General features: G+C 41.8%; 1 protein-coding gene across 1 annotated transcript; it reads left to right on the top strand.

The window, feature by feature from the left end:
- Nucleotides 1-770: 770 nt before the first annotated feature.
- On the top strand, nucleotides 771-19,461 carry LOC311197229 (patatin-like phospholipase domain-containing protein 2; the record flags this gene model as incomplete). The annotated part of the gene is made up of 9 exons (XM_084270958.1): nucleotides 771-957; nucleotides 6,551-6,783; nucleotides 7,463-7,528; nucleotides 10,375-10,584; nucleotides 11,692-11,752; nucleotides 13,306-13,521; nucleotides 14,491-14,623; nucleotides 15,818-15,934; nucleotides 19,170-19,461. 9 exons carry the CDS (start codon nucleotides 771-773, stop codon nucleotides 19,459-19,461), a joined length of 1,515 nt encoding a protein of 504 aa, XP_084127084.1.
- Nucleotides 19,462-19,520: the final 59 nt, after the last annotated feature.

Genomic DNA, 19,520 nt, shown 5'->3' with positions numbered 1-19,520 from the left:
AGATTATTGACCAGCCGCTCTCTTACAGCGGGTCATGAAGCGGGAAAGCCCGCACACGCTGGCATGGCACATCCCTTCGCGCCTCCCACCATCGGGGGAACTGCTAAACCCGCGCGGGAGCCCGGTCCCGCTGCCCCTGACTGACTGGAAGCCCCGGCAGACCCCGGCTCTCCCTCGGCTTCCTATCCTAAGACCAAAGGGCACGTTCCAGCGTTCCCGCAGCCCGGCTGCCGGAGCCTCACCTAACCCAACCCAGCCCGGGCAATACTACGCGGCGTAGCGGCTGTGGGCTGCGTGTGAGGAACTAGCCCCGCGGGAGAAACGGGGACGGGGTGAAGCCAGGCGCCCCGCAGGGAGGAGAGCCGGGGTCAGGAGGGGCTGCGCAGCCGGCGGAGACAGCCCCCGGCCGAGGGGGGGCGGGGGGGGCGGCTGAGGTGGCCGAGGGCCGCGGCCGTGCCACGCGGGGCGCGGGTCACGCAGCTCCGTGACTGCCCGGCGCGCGACCTCCCGCTGGCGGGGCGGCGGGGGAGGAGGCGGGGCCTTACTGCATCTGCCCTCGGGTTGGCTGGGGCGCCTTGGGCCACCGTGGGAGGGGAGAGCGGGAGCGCGGGATTGGCTGGTGCGGGGTCCGGCGGCGCTGGGCGCGGCCGTCATGTAAAGCCGCAGGGCGGCCCCGCCGCTGGAGCTGTAGTCGCTCGGCAGCGGCTGCTGCGGCGGGAGCTCCTTTGTGGCCGGCGGCCGTTCGCGCCGCTCCTCGCCCGCCGGTGACGATGCTGGACCGCGAGCGCGGCTGGAGCGTCTCCTTCGCTGGCTGCGGCTTCCTGGGCGTCTACCACATCGGCGCCGCCACCTGCCTGCAGGAGCGCGCCCCCCACATCATCCGCGACGCTCGGCACATCTACGGCGCCTCCGCCGGGGCGCTCGCCGGCGCCGTGCTCGTCGGAGGCGGCTCTCTGGGTCAGCGGCTCCGCCCTTGTGTCCCGGCGGCGGGGGGGGGTGGTGGTGTCCGGCGGGTTGAGGGGAGCGGGGCGGGGGGCTGAGGCGAGCCCGGTGCCGCGGAGCGGGGCTGGCAGGAAGGGGCTGTCGTGGCGTGGGGTGGCGGGCAGGGCCAGGCCGGCTACGGTACGGCTCTGGCTCCAAGGAGCGCGCTGGCCCGCCTCCGCCGGTGTCGCTGCCGGCTGGAGGCTGCAGCTGCGGGGCCGGCTGGGCTGGGCTGGGCTGGGCAGTGGTTCCTCACGGGACCGGCTCTCGTTCTCTCTCGCTCCTTGTGTGCCCTCAAGGAGGAACGGGGCCCCTTTTGGGAAGGGAAATGCGAAGGGGTTACATCGCCCGGGGGTGGTGGGGCCGTCTCCTCTTGCGTTCCCCGCGCTTCATTCTGCGCGCGTACTGGCCCCGAGCATAGCGCATGAGACCGGTGCGCGTCCCCGGGGGCGGGGGAAGAGGCAGGTGGGTGTTCAGCAACCTCCCGGGCTCGAGAAGCGATCTCGCCGGTGCCTCCTCCGATTTCAACACTTGCGTAGTCAGATGGTCGGGGTTTACTACCCCGGGTACAGGGACAGAGAGAGAGAGATACGTGTGTCTGGCTGGGAGAGTTCCGCTGCCTTCTGGCCCCAGAGTCGGGCACGCTGGGCTGATGAAGACCTCTCACTCTGCACGATGTAGAGGAATGGAGAGCTGCAGGGAGAGCGGGAGGTGGCTAAACGCTAGCACTCGTGGGAGAGAGAGCAAACCCTGCCATCTGTTCAAAAACAAGGTGCAGGGGCTTTATTGGGGAGTAAGGCATGTCCCTTCTGTGGTTGTCTTTGCACATGGAAGCCTTGGTTAGCTTCAGCTTCCTTCCTGTGCGGCTTCCTCTAGAGCTTCCCCTTTCTTGGGGTAAGGCTGAGAGGGGCGGCCAGGGCTTAGGTTTGCTTTAACGTGCTTTCCCCCTTTCATCCGTGCACGGCGCGTACTGCAGGGGTTGCTTGGATATAGGGTTGGAAAACACTGGATTGATTGAAATAACCCATCTTAATTATGATTTAAGTAATAGTCAAGCCTGTTTTGACTTTATGGTGTTTTTTTGATGGGATGTTAGCTTGCAACTGAATGTCTCTCTTGAGAGTTAAGCACTTACTAGCTAACAATAGGGAAAAGACACCAAAGATACCTTACTTTCACCTATTTACGGCTCATGAGAATCCAGACTCTCTTAAACCCAAGAGATGCACTGAATAAAAGCTTGTCTAGTTCATGACTCAACACTGTCTATTTCTGATACTGTTAACTGGTTCGGAACTAGAAGATCCTGTAAACTCACATTTCATCTTACTTGCAGATAAAGGAGGAAAACAATGAGAGCTTATTTTGTATTTGGAGAGGGTTTGGAGTTTGCTTTTAAATTTCAGAGGGAACAGTTTGATCACTGAAGTGAACAGAAGTTCTCTGTACGTGCAAGAGGGTAATGCTGTGAAATGCTTAGCCACTGATCTCTGTCACATGCACTTAATTTCTTTAAAGCTTTAGCAATAAACTTGTGCTGCGTAAACTTTTTTATATAACTTCTCTATCACGTCCCAATACAGCACACTTCTGTTGTTATGAGCTAGCATCAGCTTTTAAAAGAAATGTTTATTCACCCTAAGTTTTAGGACATATCAAATTTAAAGTTTTAAGCTGTTGTAAATGATTTACGAAGGAAGCTGCTTTAAATATTTGAAGTGCTGTTAAATGCGAAGCCAGCATATCGTTTACCTGAAAGTATGTTTCATTAACAGCTTTTAAAATCTTTAGCATTTTAATAATTGAGACTTGCAGGCTTAAAATTATTCCCTTGTCTTCCCCTTATATGCCAACTGAGATTTTTGCTTTTCTCTACCTAATAGAATAGCTTGTATTTGTGAGGTCACTGTCCAAGGTATTGTATTTCATGGGCAAGTCTGTTTTTTCTGGAAGCCTGTTTGTTGTTTTTTTAAAATAAAGCACTTGGGAACATTGGAAGACAACTCAAAACCAGGCACATTCTAAAATCTTAATTTGATGAATTTACAGTTCACAGAAGGTGTTCCCATGTTAATCCTATATCTTTTTAGCTGTTAATTTTGTGTGTGTTGATGTAAAAGCAGAGGGTTGTATATAAGCCCTAAAGAAACAGTGTGGTGTAATAATTGACATATTTCATTAGTTTGTATCACATTTCTCCCTTGGATTGATATACTTTTAGTACACAGTATTTGTTATTTCTGCAGTTGTGTTTATAAGCCCCATGTGTTTTCACAGTTGTGTTTCTCTGTGGGAGGACAGAGCCAGACTCCTCTCAGATGGGTAGTGGAAGGATGAGGGGCTGCAGAGAGAAACTGGAACACAGCAAAATCTGGTTGGGTACAAGGAAAAGAAAGCTACCATGAGGGCAGTAAAATACCAGAGAGGTTGTGGGATTGTCATTCTTGGAGGTGTTCAAGACTTAACTGCATCCAGCCCTGAATCAGTGTGCTTGGTGTTGCATGTGAAGCTTTCTGTATGTATATATATCAACATGTTTTTTGACTAAAATTGGTGAAGATATTTCGTCTCTTCAGGTTTGTAGGCAGATGTTGTAAATAAAGGGTTTTCTATCATGTTACCTGTTGGACAGGCAGACTGAGAGTGTTGCAGAGTCTCAGGTTTGGATAAATGTAAGCATTAGTCATTGAACAGGGGGGAAAAAAAAGTGTGTGTTCCAGACTGAGGAGGAACTGTCCTTCCTTGAATTCTGGGGAAGGTAGAGAAAGAAGCCTAGAGGTGGCTGTTCTTTTAAGAATGAAGCGTGTTCCAGGTTACTCCAAACTGGAACCGTCCAGGTACACCGCTCTTGTTAGGTGTTCCAAATGGATGTCTTTAGAAGTCTGCTGTTTCAGTGACAATGGGGTCATCCGTTCTTGTGGGGCACAAGAGAGCAGGTTTGGTGGGGGGATCGAAATACGCTGTCAAGTTTTACTCTGTGGGAAGTGAATGGTTACTTAAACATTAAAATAGGAATATTGAAATACAGAAATAAACTAAAACCAATTAAAACTTAGTAGGAACATGAATTTCTTTAATTCTCTTGTGTTTCAAAACCTTAAACAGGTCTACCTAAAATCCCAGCCTGATTTGAGCTATCGCCCTCTGTCCCTTTCTGTTGTCATGGAAAGAAAAGATTCTATTTTGGATCCAGTTGAGGAGGGAACTGTGTTTTAGTCCTGTGAGGAAGGAAGGGAGAAAGGGAAGAATTTGGAATATTTTAAAGTCTGTTGGATTTGTAATGAAAAGCTTTTTAAATTTTCAGTGCTTTAATAGCACATACTCTTGGGCAGACAACATTTTTTATGCTGAGGAGCCCATCTTGTATTTTAAATAGATTACAATACATGAAATATGTAAATTTTTTTCTTTTATTTCCCTATGGACTACTTCAAATGTAGAAATTCTTACATGTGAAAGAGATGGGTAAAGTGAGAATTCAAATTTCATTTTGATGGGTACTTATTTTTTGAAAGGAAGTTGAAATGCCAGAAGTTCAAATCTAAACTGTTAAAGGTCATCAGTTTTTGCGTGCCTTGCACAGGGTATGTGAAGTGTGCTGATACTTGCCTGACATTTTTGGTACAGTGAGAGGTAAATAATCACAGTGCAAGGTTAGGAAAGGGCACTGGTTTAGCTGTGGGGTTTTTTTCCATGTAGAAACAGGGAAACAGTGCCTGCAATGCAAATGAGTGAAGGTGTTACCATGCTTCAGACTTAAGTAATAGCCCGAGCTCTAATTTCATAGGATGCTAGCTAGAAAAACAGGGTCAAGACCTGGCAAAGAAGTGGGGACGTGTGTATTTGCTCCTGGGTCCATCTGCCCAATGGTCTTGGTCTGGGTTTCTTTTGTTTGTTTTGGGTTTTTTTTAAACAATTTACCTGTTTGGTGCATAAGTTTCAAAAAATTTTATTTTGCTTAAGAGAATTAATGCATGTACTCAGACTGTTGTTCTTGGGCAGAGTTCTGGTAGTTGAGTATCTCAAAATCCTACAACATGCCTGGTTTCTCTCTTTAGAAACTTTAGAAGACTGAATATTGCTAAATTAATTAAGGTGATGGTGATTTATATCTGAGTGCATAAAATAAAATTGAACTGCTAAAACCTGTCAACATAACTGCTTTTTGGAAATAACTTTTTCACTTGCCAGGATGTGTCCTGTGCCACTTTTACTAAAATTTCATGTAAAATGTGTTTTATTAACATAAGCATATATTTGACTATGACCAGTGAGCTCTTTAAATCATTTGCTGTTTTCTGGGATGGGAGATGGGGTCAGGCTACTGGTATTGGTGTATTCATGTCCCAGGGCTCCATCCTGCAAGGGTGGAATGAAAACGATTGTACCAGTAACATTGGGGTATCCCTGACACCTCAGATTTATACTTTTTTAGATACTCTTTGAATATAGACTCTTGGTTTACTGTGTTGGTGAGAACAGTTTAGGTGTTGCTGTTTCTGAGGGAAAGCAAATAGCGTTGTGGAAAGATAATATTTTTTGGCAATTAATCTGAACTGAAAGGCTTAAGCAGAGGTGTGTCCAGTACAACGTTTGCATTTCACATGGTAAGTTAAATCCTGTCTGCTCTAGAAAGAGGCTGTGTAAGTTAAAGCATGTGAGTTCTGAAAATATTTTTAGGTGACCTTGTAGCATATCACTCAGGTTAACCTGTTACTTTGACCTTCCTCCTCACCCCCTTTCCTCCACCAAGTTGACAGGCTTATCAGGCGATTTCCTCAAAGTATGCCCTAGAGAAACATGACGTGAAACCTTCAAACAAAACATCACAGGGGGATCAGCTGCTGTTCTTGCTGTGGCTGGGTGTGTGGATGTCAAAATGATCTTGGTGGTCTTTGGGAGCCATCATGTCTTCTGTAGTGGTTCGATCTAGTTCTCCAGTGCTGATTTATTTGGAAAAAAAAAATACTATGTGCCTGTTACATGTTGGTAGGAATGCACCTATTTAAGTGGAGACCTGTATGAGAGATGTTACAGATCTCCACATTCCTTACTGCTTAAAAATTCCTTCCTCCAGCCTGAAGTTTGGTTAGAGTCCAATGACCCTTACTAGCTGTGATGAACCCAGGTGCTGTGCTGCTTCAGGACACTGTAGGTCTTTATGGTGGTTCCATGTGGAACATGTGTGCTTACAGGAGGTCACTCATCTGTGGTTTTTGAAGAACGTGTTACTGAGGGTGAATAATTCGCAACAGAAACATGTTGATGGGCATTTTACACCTACAGTCTAGATATAAATAACATAGAAGTAACTTGGTGGCTGGGTATTCACTAGGAGTTTTGTTGGAAAGTCTAAAGTGACTTTCTTCCCGTGCTGCCTCACCCCCCCTTTCCCCCCCCCCCAAAACTCCCAAAATCTATCAAAACACTGATGGTCAGTTAAAAAGCTGCTGAATTTTCATGCTAGCAATGGGAGAGAAAAAATGGAGCTCTAGAAGTGCTTTGTTACTGGAAGTGTGGGGTTTCTTTTCTATCTTCTGTTCTTAAATTAAATGCATTTTATTTTCAGCTCAAGCTTGTGCAGATGTTCTGGCATTAGCCAAAGAAGCTAGAAAGCGAAATCTTGGTCCTCTTCATCCTTCCTTCAATGTGATAAAGATAATAAGAGATGGACTGATGAGAAATCTTCCAGAAAACACTCACCAGTTGTCATCGGGCAGGCTGTGTATTTCGCTAACCAGAGTATCAGATGGTAAAAATGCACTGATATCTAACTTTAACTCTAAAGAAGAAGTTGTCCAGGTATGAGCATTTTTGGCAACTTTTAGAACCTTCTATAATCTTAAGTCCCTCTAACATCAACTGGATTTTTATTTTAAACATTTTGAGATATTGTGACTTTAACAGTATTTTAAATGTGAATTCAAGCTTCCTTATGCTAAATTCACTGTTTTCCCAGTGAATATATCTGTGAACTGGTATTGTGAGTAGGTGAGAGGGATTGGTCTTAAAAAGCTTAAATGCCTTTCAAGTGCAGTATATGTAACGAAACTATATCCCTCATAAATAAGAAAAAAAAATAAGGTCATTATTATAAAAGAAGTGATCAAGAAACATTGAGAAATGGCTTTGTGAAATTTTTAATATGTTATTGATACTTGTGTCTCATTTTGCTTACTCAGAAAATCTAGAGCTTGAGTAAACGATCATAAAAACTTTCTTGCTAATTAACGTTTCTAGAAATGGTCTTTTAATAAGTCTTATTTTACGTGGGGTGTGGTTGCATTCTAAAAAAAAAAAGAAATGCCTTCATCCTGTTTAATGTTTGATACTTTTTCCCCTCTCCTTACTCAGGTGTACATGTTGGGGTGTTTTTGGTTTCTGGTTTAGCTTTTGCTGTCATCTAAAGAGATAAAGATAAACAATAATTTCAATAATTGAACAGTTCCCATTTAATTTATATGGTCTCGTTTTTCTACAGGCTTTAATCTGTAGTTCATTTGTCCCTATTTATTGTGGCCTAATTCCACCATCATTTAGAGGTGTGGTAAGTATCTATTAAGATCTAAAAAAATTCTAGATATTCTAATAATATTAAGAGAATATGTATTTTCTTTAGTGTATTCTAATGTAAAATCAATAACTTCATCATAGCTTTTAGTAATGTAGCTATGTTAAAAGCTTCCAAAGAGCAAGAAAACAATAAATGTCTGGAAGATCTACTATGTATATATGACTTATCCACCCTATAAAGCACATGCATTGGCACTCACTCTCTTAAACTTCTTGCTTGCTGATGCAGTCATTAAAAGAGGATATTCCAAGCTAGCAAGCATTTAACTTAAGGATAAATATTTATTAAAGAAAGGGATGCTCGTTCACCTGCACAAGCTTGTAGGAAGGATCACTTACATTTTTGTTAAAAAATAAAAATCTTGCAAGGTAGCTTGTTGTGTATCTTTTGTGTTCTTGCTGTAGGTAGCTTAAGATTGGATTAGAGTTCCACGTCAGTGAGAGAAAAAGCTTTTTTATGACATTTGTGTTTGGTATAAGAAAGTTGCTTTTTGAAGTTAAAGTGTTAGTATATCGTTGCTTTTTGAAGTTAAAGTGTCAGTATATCAGTTTGTTCTATTACTTCACAATTGGTTGCAAAATACGGTAATACTTCATGGCTATACTGGGCTTTTTAAAATCTATTAAAGGGGCTACAACTGCAGAAATGTTAGCACAGTTTGTTGTAGGTGTGTAAACTACCAGGTCTGGAAGAAGACATGCACTTCACATCAAGGCAGTGACCTCATGACTTTTCGTTGCAGTGGTGTATTAACTCGTGTTTGCTTTCCTCCCAGCTTTGGTGCTCCTTACACAAGGAGAGGGGAAGAACACTGAAAGAAAACTCTTTAGCAGTGGTTGATTACAAACTGTTCTCAAGGCAATCTGGAAGTGCTGAAAGGTCAAGGATAGGCATGAAATGCATTTTCTTCCTCATGCTGAAATTTAAGCAAAAGTGATTAGAACCGCATAGGGATTTTTCTTTATCTGTACTTCTAAACCTTGCATGTCTCCTTAAACTCTTCCAGATTAAAGGTGTTATGAAAACAGGACGTTGGACTGAATCCAAGGTTTAGGTGGATCCAGGCTAATCTGGCTATTCAGTTCTTGTCACCAGACAACAATGTTATTTTAAAAGGCTTAGTTCAGAGTACAAAAACATACAAGTGATGCTTTATTTGTCCTTATTTTGAGGAAAGGTGAAGGAAGGAATTGTTGTACCCGTTTGATCTTTGCAATGATTTTGATGTGGTTTTAATGCTTAGGAGGCATTTTTAACATAATGTGGTAAGAATACCAGAGTTGCATATGCTTGGCATATGTAGGGCTTAAACACAGCAGTATGTCAGGTATCTGAACTTTGTAACATCTTGCTGTTTACTGGCTTTGAGCTTCATGCATGTATACTTCGAAACAAAGACTTAGATATACCTATTGAAAGTTATCCTTAACTGCCAGTCGTGAAGCTTTTGGGTTTGGTGGGTTTCTGGGTCTTTTTCCACGCCTTTCAAATGCAGAAGTGGTTTTAGATTAGGTTTAGATTACTAGGGGGAACAGATAGCAGAAACTCCAAATAATTAAAACCATTTATGTCTAGAACAGTGACTCAGATGCATACTTACAACTTTTAATAATTCTATGAGAGAGCTGCATTCTGTAGCTCCTCCTTTGCCAAACCTGTTGTATTGTGCTTGGTACTTCCACAAAGGGCTTGGTGACTGCACCTGTGCTTTAGTGATGGCACCTATACACCGATAGGAGTTCTGTCAGTAGCTGCGTGCTGCTGGGCCTAAAGAGTGTCCAGAAAAGCTGCAGGAGTGGGCTGTTCTAGAAGAGTGTGTTGGGTAAATTGTGATGAGCTGTCCTCTTCCTGATTGGTTTCTCAGAATGGTCAGGGAGTGAGTATCAAGCCAGATAAGACTGAAGATGTGGGTTGATCCTCCTCGAATCACCTGCTCTGTTACATTTTACAAGGACCTGCAGGTTGTGTCTGGTGCCCAGTTAGGAAGAAGGAAAATGCAGCTGCTATGCCAGCAAGGCTGGTGGTCTTGTGCCACTGTCAGAACAAACTGGCTGTGACTGGCGCTGCTGGTGAGATGGCTGCTTTGGATGAGGGGAGGAGTCATCTTTGGCCATAGCAGCTACCCTGGTACAGAACTCTGCAGTTCCTGGCACTTGTAATGTCTGAGATGGTGATAAGCTAAAACTATGGGAATGGGCAGCTCAACATGAGGAAGCCAAAAGCAAATCCTGAAGTTACTTTTAAACTTGCATTCAAAGCCGGACACATATCCATGCCCTTGGCAAGGTTCCTAGCACGATTTTACTTGCAGCTTCTTTATGCCCAAATACTTACAATGCTTTTATATCAAATTCTAATTATTCAGAGTAATCTCAAGTAACTCTAACTGAATAGCTTAGTATTGTGAAACTAGAGCTTCGAAGCATAGAGCTATTTGTTTAGTAATACTTTTTCTAAAGTAGCAACTTGGTAGGTCTTTGGTGCTCTCCTTTGAGGAAGAAGAGACAGTGATGCTGCTCCTTTTCCTCTATATGTTGTGTGGGATTATGATCTTTAACATGGACTTGCTCCTTCTTAAATATTAAACATCAATATGGTCCAACATGGAATACTGTTAGGCTATCTATGGAATGGTAGGTAGGAATGGGGTTTTTAACTGGCAATAGAGGGCAGAGCATACTTCTCAATGTTTAGCCTGGGAGAACAGGCACTGTTCTGTTAGTCTTAAATGCTGTTTTAATTCTTGCGTGGGAGAGATGCTAGGTAGACAGTTTCAGTGTTGAGCCTCTCAGACTTTTTATTTCTGTTGATTTTTGTAGCGCTATGTGGATGGAGGAATCAGCGACAACTTGCCTCACTATGAGTCTAAGAATACCATCACAGTTTCGCCTTTCGCTGGGGAGTGTGACATCTGTCCAAAGGGCAATTCTGCCAACTTCCATGAGATGAATGTGACCAACACCAGCATTCAGTTCAGTTTGGGGAACCTGTATCGTTTAACACAAGCGCTCTTTCCACCAGAACCTAAGGTAACTCACTGTGTTCATGAGGTCGCTGAAACATCTTTCCATCTAAAAGCCTTGGTTTTGCAGAAAGCTACAGTGATCTTAGCATGTCATATAAAAGCCTCTGGTGACATTTCTTGGTTTTGCTTTTTGTTTTCATAGTTTGTCTTCATTCTCTCTATTTTTAGTCTCTCTTGGACTAAAAATGCATGCCCTGCTATTTGCTTCCAGTATTTATTTAGGAATTAGCACAGGATTCTTTCAGAAACATGGATAAATTAACTGTCAGCTTGTAGTCCTTTCACGTTTCCCTGCTAGCCAGGTGCTTCAGAATTTACCAGAAGTTCTAAAGCTTCATGGTTTTGTGAAGTTCTCAATATTTCATGCAGGCAGGTTGCCTTTAAATGTTGTTAAATGCTGTGAATTGCAGATCTGATGAGGGAAAGGCTCTTGAGTTGACACTGTAAAAGCTGAAAAAATGAAAACAGACTTTGCCAGTTGGTTTGGGATATACTACAGAGAAAAAATAATGTTCCTGAGTGCTATATTTTTTTTAATTGAGGGATTTTTGACCATTTGAAGAAAAAATGTGAAATTCTACTTATGTAGGCTTTAATTTTTTTATTTTTGTTTTTTGTCTAGGACTACTGTGTAGGTGAGCTGGTGTTGCATCTGGTGAAAGATGTATTCACATGGAAGACTAAGTCTGAGCTTGAGCATGAGAATTGGACAGCTGACTTTTTTTCATAGTTTTGGGAAGCGGGAAGCACGGGGAGGGAAGGAGGGAAATTGGCATATTCAAAGCCACCCTGTTTTATTGCTTGCATCTGCTGAAGGGCTGGTCAGAAAAACATAAGGGGAGGAAATTCTTGCTAAGTGTTAGAATGCTGTCCTTTTAGGTGAATAATTCAATGCATCTGTAGTAGCTGAAAGATAATTCATGTACATGTGATGGCGTATGCGTCATCACAGTAAGCATGTTAACCTGAAGCTGTTGAATTATAGCAGTTGCTAATGTAATTTGTTCTTATGAGAATGGAGGGTGGATGGAGGTGGTTTTTATTCTTCAAACTGTTGATCTGAAGTTGAATAACCTTTTATTTATCTGACTCATTTACTGTATGCTTGCAGGTACTAGGAGAGATCTGTGAGCAAGGATATTCAGATGCTCTTAAATTCTTGAAAGAGAATGGTATGTTACATTTACAGATAATTATCAATGATGTGGTCATAACCTGAGGGTTTGGGTTTCTTTTTTTTTTTTAAAAAAAAAAAGCATGAGGAGGCTATATGTAGCTATGAAGGGGCTAGGTCTTTGAGGTTTCTAAATGGATCATAAGTTTAATTCTTGCAGAAATCACATAGTTGTAACTATTCACCTGAGGTAAGTTGTGCTGTCATACAGAAACTGAACTTTTGGGACCTTGTCAAATTTGTGTGAGGTGAATGTTAAGATACTAAGTGAAATTACTGAGGCATTCCAGTTCTAGGGAAATTTGTATTGCTAGTTTCTTTGGTGTTAATCATGGAAGGCTATTGTTTCCTACTCTTGTGAAACTTGTATCTTCTTCCCACCTCCTCTGCTATCATCCAAGTAAACTTGCAGGTAAAGCCTTACAGTGCAGAACTGGGAGATGGCTAACAACCATATAAACTCAGTTACAGACAAATCCTTAGCCGGTGTCAGGAAAGACTTGTAATGTAGCAGTTGGGACCCAGATAAGTTTGAGAAGAATTGAAAGTTGCTCTGCTCTACACTTAGAATTACAGTAACATATTTTAGAATAAGAAATGTTACTGCTCTGCACAAGTTGAGACAGACAAGTTGAAGACAGTAACTAAATATTAGCATGAAGTTAACCATTTGTTAAATATTCCTAGCCCCTGTAGTCTTTGGATGCAGAAGCAAAGTTGTACTGGGTTCAACAAGACAGTAGAAGCTGAAACGTGCTGTTTGCGCTACTACAGATGTTACCAGCTGCAGTGTTTTAATGCAGCCATAGATTGATGGACTCATGGCTTATACTCTAACTAAAGTTTTATTATTCAACTTCTCTTGCAACAAATCTCTTCGCTATTAAATTATGTCATGGTTCTCCTTAAGAATTTGATTTTTCCACTAATGTTAAATATTTAACAAGTCCTGCTTTATACCTTTTACCAGGTGATTAAAAGCACAAGCTATGCAAAGAGCCCATAACTTGTTTTTTGTGCTGAGACACGTTCCATTGCTGTACTGCACCCACAAGTTTCCTCTGTGCATGTTTTCATCTGATACTGATAGGAGAGATTCCTTGCAGCTCTTCCTTGGTTTCTTAAAAAGATACTGTACCTGACTTGCTTTCCTTCTCCAACCTGTTGTAGCAGTGCCACAGAGTGACACTGTGAAACAGAGTGACACAGAGTATCACTGTGATACCTGTGTCTTCTTTCAAATAAATATTAAATAGGTTTTCTTCCTCTACTTAAATAACTTGCTTTCTTGCTGGAAAATGCTGGTAAACTTACTGTATGTTTCCAGTGCAGTTCCAGTTAATTGTTTGCTTTTTCCTTCAGAACCTCATTTAAAATAAGACCTAAACCTTCATCTGTGTGATTAAATGTTTGTGGGATTGCAAGAGCCAATGTATTTGACATCGGGTGGATAATGTTCACTCAGGATTAGGCCTCTGTACAGATACACAGACAACAGGTACTCTGAAGGCCCATGGATCAAGCCTAAGTTGAAGCTCTTGGCTCTTTCAGGTATTCTGAATGACTCCATCTATATCCACTTGTCATTCTCCAAAAGAAATCCTCATGAGGCTGTGCAGCACATTGACCACGTGAAGAAAAAAAAATTGACGGAAAATAGCCAAGTAGAAACTTTAAAAATAGGAGTGCTTAATGACCAGCTGAAGCAAAATCCATGGCCTTTGGAGAAGAGCATATTTGAGAGTCTGCCTCCCAGACTTCGTAAAGGTATGTGCTTCAGACCATGACCTATAACTCAGAATGGCAAACTCTTATTTATTTTTTTCCTCTGCTTAGTTGCTTAATTTGCATTAGTTAGAAGCATTTGATTTAATCTTGTAACTGCTTGTGATATTAGAGACTAGTTCAACTCAGAAATGTTTCAGATACTTATTAAATGTGAACAGGCACATTTGGATTTAGCTGCAGAAATAAGATTGAAGCAGGAGGAAGGAGCTACTTACAACACTGCAGAGTCGTGGATTTGAATTCTCATTTGGTTTTGGGATAACTTTGTATGTGTGCAGTACTGTCATAAGCTTATGTTTCACACCAGAGTTGAACCTCAAATGCAGACACTGGTTATCCCCATCTTTTTTTAAACCAGACCTCTGTAGATTTCTAATTTTCTGACTTCCCTGTCTTTTTAATATCCTGTTAATAGCCAGAATCCACTTCTGATATTTCTTTAATCTGTAACTTTTACCTAGGTGTTTTGGTGGGTGCTGATGAGTATTTTCAAGTCCTTTAATGTTTGGCTCCCAGTGATCTAGGAGAATAAAGTTGGGAGTGTGGCATTTCTTCTTACAAGTATATGTAATAATTGGAATATGTACAACTCTAGAATTTAAACTCCTTAGAGCTAACAGAGTCTTTAGCAAGACAAGGAATATAATCTAAAATACACAAGTATTTTTGGAGAGGTGAACTTTACATCCTCCTCTTATAAATCTTAGACTTACTGCTTGAAAGTTCTGGGTTATGCCTTTTGCCCTGTGCTGTGAATTTGTTTCCTGTGTCTTAGAACAACGTAGAGAAGGCTTATGGTGAGAGTCCCTTCAGATTTAATTCTTTCATTTTCTATCTGAACTAAAAGTAACACGTGATAATGTTGTCTGAAGATTACCAAGCTTTGAGCCAGTAATTTAAACTGTTTTCAACTAGCTTAATGTCTCTTCAAAACTATTCATTATTAAGCACTGCAGGAAGCTTGTAAAGAACAGAATGGATTCTATGCTCAGTTCTCCAAGCTCTTCCCAATGCGGGTGATATCCTACCTGATGCTGCCATACACACTACCAGTGGAGTCTGCCTACTCCGTTGCTTTACGGTAAGGAGCTTTGAGTGAACCATTCTAGAATTATTAGACTTCAGGAAACTTACTAGTTGAGAGCTTATTCGGTGTTTCAGGCTTTCTAGCACATTCAAGTGGTAACTGTCAAAAGACCATTATTTTTACCTACATAATGCATTGTCTTAAAGGCTGTATAAACTAAGGCTAGATAAACAAATATAATAAGATAAACAAATATAATAAGATTTCTAAACAATGTATTACTAGCAGCTGTCTCATGGCTGCTTGAAAGAGGCTCCCTTAATTGTGTTTTCCAGGAGCACAGTCTTTATTTTATCTCTATCCAGATAGTTCTTGTGCTTTAGCTTCTTTCTGAAGTCAGGAGTGAAATCCAGTGTTTACTCACCATATAAATTCTCTGACCAAGTTAGTTTAGATTGAGTTAAAGCTGTGTTCTTGAACAGGGCTTAATTCTATAAGTTTAAGTTCTCATAAAGGAGAGATTATGCTAAGTGAATGCAGTATGAACAAGCTTTGTGCTTGCTTAGGAGAATTCCAGTCTTTGAACAGCAGATGTCATTACTGTCTTTAGAAATACTTGAAAATAGAATGTTCTGTAAAGGGAACCACATAGAACTCCATTAAAACACTTTTATTTCTGTGCCAGTTAAAAATGGCACAGAAATACCACATTAGGGGATGGAAAGGAAGCAGGTTTCAACAGAACCTTAATGTGGGTGTTTGCCTCTCGTCTCCATCCAATGTAACTGATTTCTGTTAAGAACATCATAAGGGGAACCCCCCACCCCCCATTTTGTGACGTTCTGGAAGAACAAATAAAAGGCAAAACCACTGTAGTTTACTTCTGTTCTTCCTTTCTCACCTAACTCTAAACAGACCAGAAAGTTCCCACCACATGCAAAGAGGTCTCAGAGATGGGAATGTTTTTGCAGGCGTCCTGTAGTCGGTCATGCGCTGTAGAATACGCATAGGGGTCAGCTGCTCGGCATAGATCAGAGGTGCAGTGGTCTGTGTGGCCCCTTTTCTGAGCTTGCAAGGAAGCAGTGAGTAGAAATGTAGAGAGGTTGGGAAGACCTGGAGGCTTAGGGGAGGATAGGGGGTGGAGCTGGGAAGAGTGAAAGCTATTTTATTTTGATGGATGTTGGACATAAGTATGTAAGTACTTGATGTACTGCTTACAAAATAAGTGTGTGTTGGTTTTGATTGTAGGTTGGTAAACTGGTTTCCTGACATGCCTGCTGATGTTCGATGGATGCAGGAACAGCTTTGTCGGATTGCTGGTACAGTTTATTCCCAGGCTAAAAGCAAACTGTTCTGCACATCCAGGTAATGTGGAGTGCTGCTGCATGCAAGTGATGCTTTTTAAGGAACTCTTCAAGTACTATTAAGTTTATCTCTTAAAATAGGGTTTAATAACTTTCTCAAAGGTAACACAAAGTGTTTCTTGCTGCTTCTAACCCTTAATACTGTTTCTGAAGTAGTCCCCTGCAGCTCACTATACTCTGATTCTAAGTGTATCTTCTGGTGCTTCTTGTTTGTAACTGATAAATGACTGCTACCTATTGTCGTTGAAGAGGTGTTGCCTGTTGGTAGGCATACACCAACCCTTCTGGGGAGAGGAGGGTGGGTTATAGAGCAGGCATTGGACTGAGAGCAGAGACCCTGTTTCTTCTCTGCTCCACAGAAGCTGGAGTAATTAGGGGTGGTGGGGAGGGAAAGAGGAGAAAAAGGTTTCTTGATATGTTCTAAATCAGATGTAGCAGGTAGGAACTGGAAAACGTTTGGGATCAAGACTAGTTTCTTAGAAGTCCATACAGGAAAGGTTGTGGAAGTAGATGAATATGAAGGACTATCTTGTAGATAGTTTGGAACAATTAGAATAAGACACATGGAAAATCTCTAGGAACCTCTATTTCTGACAAAGAGAAACTTCTAGTCAAACTTGGTTGTGACTTGGTTCGTTATGCTTCTGTTGCCAAACTAGTGTGAGATTTAGCCTTTTTGACTTTTACTTCTGTTAAAGTTTGTAGCACTACATATATGGAGGAATCTGTGGCAGCTCCCCTTGGCAGGAATCTAAGAATACCATTGCTGTTTCACTTTTTGCTGGGGAGTGTAGTGTTTTCCCAAGGAGCTGTGCAAACCTTCAAAGAATGAATATGAACAATTTTCAGTTCAGATTTTCCTGCTAAAAATTGAACTTGTTGCTAGAACAGAGTTGCATAGCCATGTCAGAGTAGTGCTATAAGTAGTAGAAAAAGGCAGGCTTTTCTTGAGGTTGAAATGCTTATAAAGTCTCCTAAGAGTGGTCTATAAAAGCATAAAACGAGACTTCAGCAGAGTAGGTTGTATCTATTTTACTGTAACTCTTCTTGATTGTCACAATTTCTTGAGTTGCTGGTTAGAACATAGAAGGGGGAGAGAAATTAACCCCTAAAGGAGTGAACAGAATTCTTAAATGCTCCACAAAAGCTTCCGAGAGAGCTGTAACACTGGTGACTCCTAACTGCAGCACTTAATTTAAAGCTTTGCTGTGTCTATATGTAGCACACTGCTGAATTAAAACCAAAAATACCCTTTTATTCAAGCTAAGAGTTCTTGAATTTTGTATTCCTGCTCTTTGTAATAAAGCTAGTTAGAGGAAGATCGAAGATGCTCTTTTTGCCCTGGGAATGCTATCCACTGGCCCATCAGAAATGCAGGTTTGATATCTGTGAGAAGAACTGCTTGATCCTGCTTCCTTATCGGAAGCTTTTCCAGGTTCTGGATTGGCACTGTGAAAGTTCCGATTCGTGTGCTCCATCCCTTACAACAACAGAGCAGTCAAACTTACTGCTGAAGGTTCTGGCTTAATGGAAGACTTAATGAGGTTGAAGCTTGTGTTTTCTTCCCCCTCTGGAAGTATTAAACAGTGGCTTTAATGTTAAGTTGTAAAGGTACTTTCTTTGTATAATATTCAGTTTTACCCAGATCTCAGAAGCATTTAATTCCTGCATACAAACAGCCTCTCTTCTCCCGTTCTGAAATCAGTTAAAGCCTTTTCTTGTATAACGCTGGTTGGCTTTTGAGGTCATCTCTCTGGGCAGAAATTTAGTTCTTGGTGTTTATCTGCCATAACCCTTCTGTCGCCTCTTCAGTTGTTTACCACAAGAAATGAATCCAGTGTCTGTCTTTTCCCCTCTTACTAGTATTTCTGATTCCAAAACAGCAATAAATTTGTGTATGGTCATCTTCCTGCTTTTGCCCTTATTTAGAAGCTTTTTGATACTGCTCATATTCCAGCCTTACCAGTCATGATAGTCTTCACCTAAAATGGGCATTGGCAAGGTGCAGTATCACAAGACTCTCTCTGATCAAACTTCTCAGAGGGTTTAATTGGTCATTGAGTTATGATTTAACCCAAAATGTTTTCACTTATGGAAATAACAAGGTCTTGGCCATAAAGAATGTGATGGTCAGGTGGCTTTTGCTGTATACTTTTTTGATAATCGTCAAGGTGATCAGCTCCCACTGAACTGCTTACACTGTCAAACTTCTAAGTTTTCTGAAGCCTTCCTTTAAGTGGATTTCCTCTTCTAGGCCCTCTGCGCATAAAATCCTGCTTTGTATTCTGCAGGTGACTCTCTGTGGGTTTATACTTAGTTTCAGCATCTGCCAAGAACTTAGTGCTGCTTTTGCAGAAAGTAATGCCTTCCACTTTTTTTTTTATGCTCTTCCCTTTGTGTCACCAGATCTAGCTTCTATTCTGGAATCAAACTTAAATCTCATGAATATTTGTGCTGTTTATGGTTTGAAAATCCCTTTAGGAAACTTAATCTGGTGGATGATATCTTCTAGTGCACCTAAACTTCAGGTATGGCAACTGGTGTTGAGGTGTGGGTATGGCAAGTTAGGATTCTTTGTGTGAGAGAGGCAAAGTTGCAGGATGTTTTGAGCATTTTTCCCCAAAAGCAAAAGAGAAAAAGAGAAGAGGCAACTTCAAAGAAAACCCCAGGTATCCTTGGTGACAACATCAGTTTCCTGTTTCTCAAATTGAAAAGACTGGTGATCCAGACCCTGTTTCAGAGCGTAGAAAAGCCGTGTTCTAGCTGTTGAGGTTGGTGGTAATTAGCTGGCTGTAACATTTGGTGGCATTTGGGAAGCTGAACTGTTATGTTTGCTACTCATCTGGGAAATGCTGAGTCTAGTCTTGTTAATGTTCAGTTAGTGTTGGGATTGGTAAATCAGCAGATATTCCAAGTGGAGAGCTGGGGGGAGATCAGAGCTAATTAGGAGGTAATGTACAAAACGGGCCTGCCCTTATGAGCTCATGAGAGCATTGTGACTTCTAGTGTAACTATTTTATACCTACTCCTGAGGTAGTGCCCCTCTTTCATATAGGATAGCTTCAAGGTCCCTTTTCTGGTTTTCCCCATACCCTGACTCACCAAATGCACTTGGAATTAACTATTTTCCCCTAGTGTTATTCCGTATGTGAAGATACCCTGACAGGCATCCCAACGGTAATAGAAATGTTGTTGAATCACTAATAATCTCTTTTCCTTTTTTTTTTTTTATACAGGAAAGACAATTATGCATCACTAAGAAAGTGTCAGACCGTCCCATCTACTATGGAATTTCACTCTTCATACTGCCACCTGAAAACACCTCACTCTTCTGCAGACCTTGAAACGTGGCTCTGGGAATCCTCATGCTTTGTGCACTCAGCTGTGAAAAATGCTTCTGCTCACATGCAGGTGCACTCAGACTTAAACTCCTATCCTAATTTTCTCCCAAATTCTGATGAGTCTGGGTTGGAAATGGATTTTGACTCCTCCTCAGAGTCAAGTTTCCAAACTGCTCCAGAGTATTAATTCAGAAGCAGATTCCACAGTTCTCAAAATTCCAATTTGGTGTAGAGATTTTAAAACTT

The sequence above is a fragment of the Gallinula chloropus genome (genome assembly GCF_964237585.1).
Source record: "Gallinula chloropus genome assembly, chromosome: 1".
Lineage (NCBI taxonomy): Eukaryota > Metazoa > Chordata > Aves > Gruiformes > Rallidae > Gallinula > Gallinula chloropus.
This window is presented reverse-complemented; position numbering and strand designations above follow the sequence as displayed.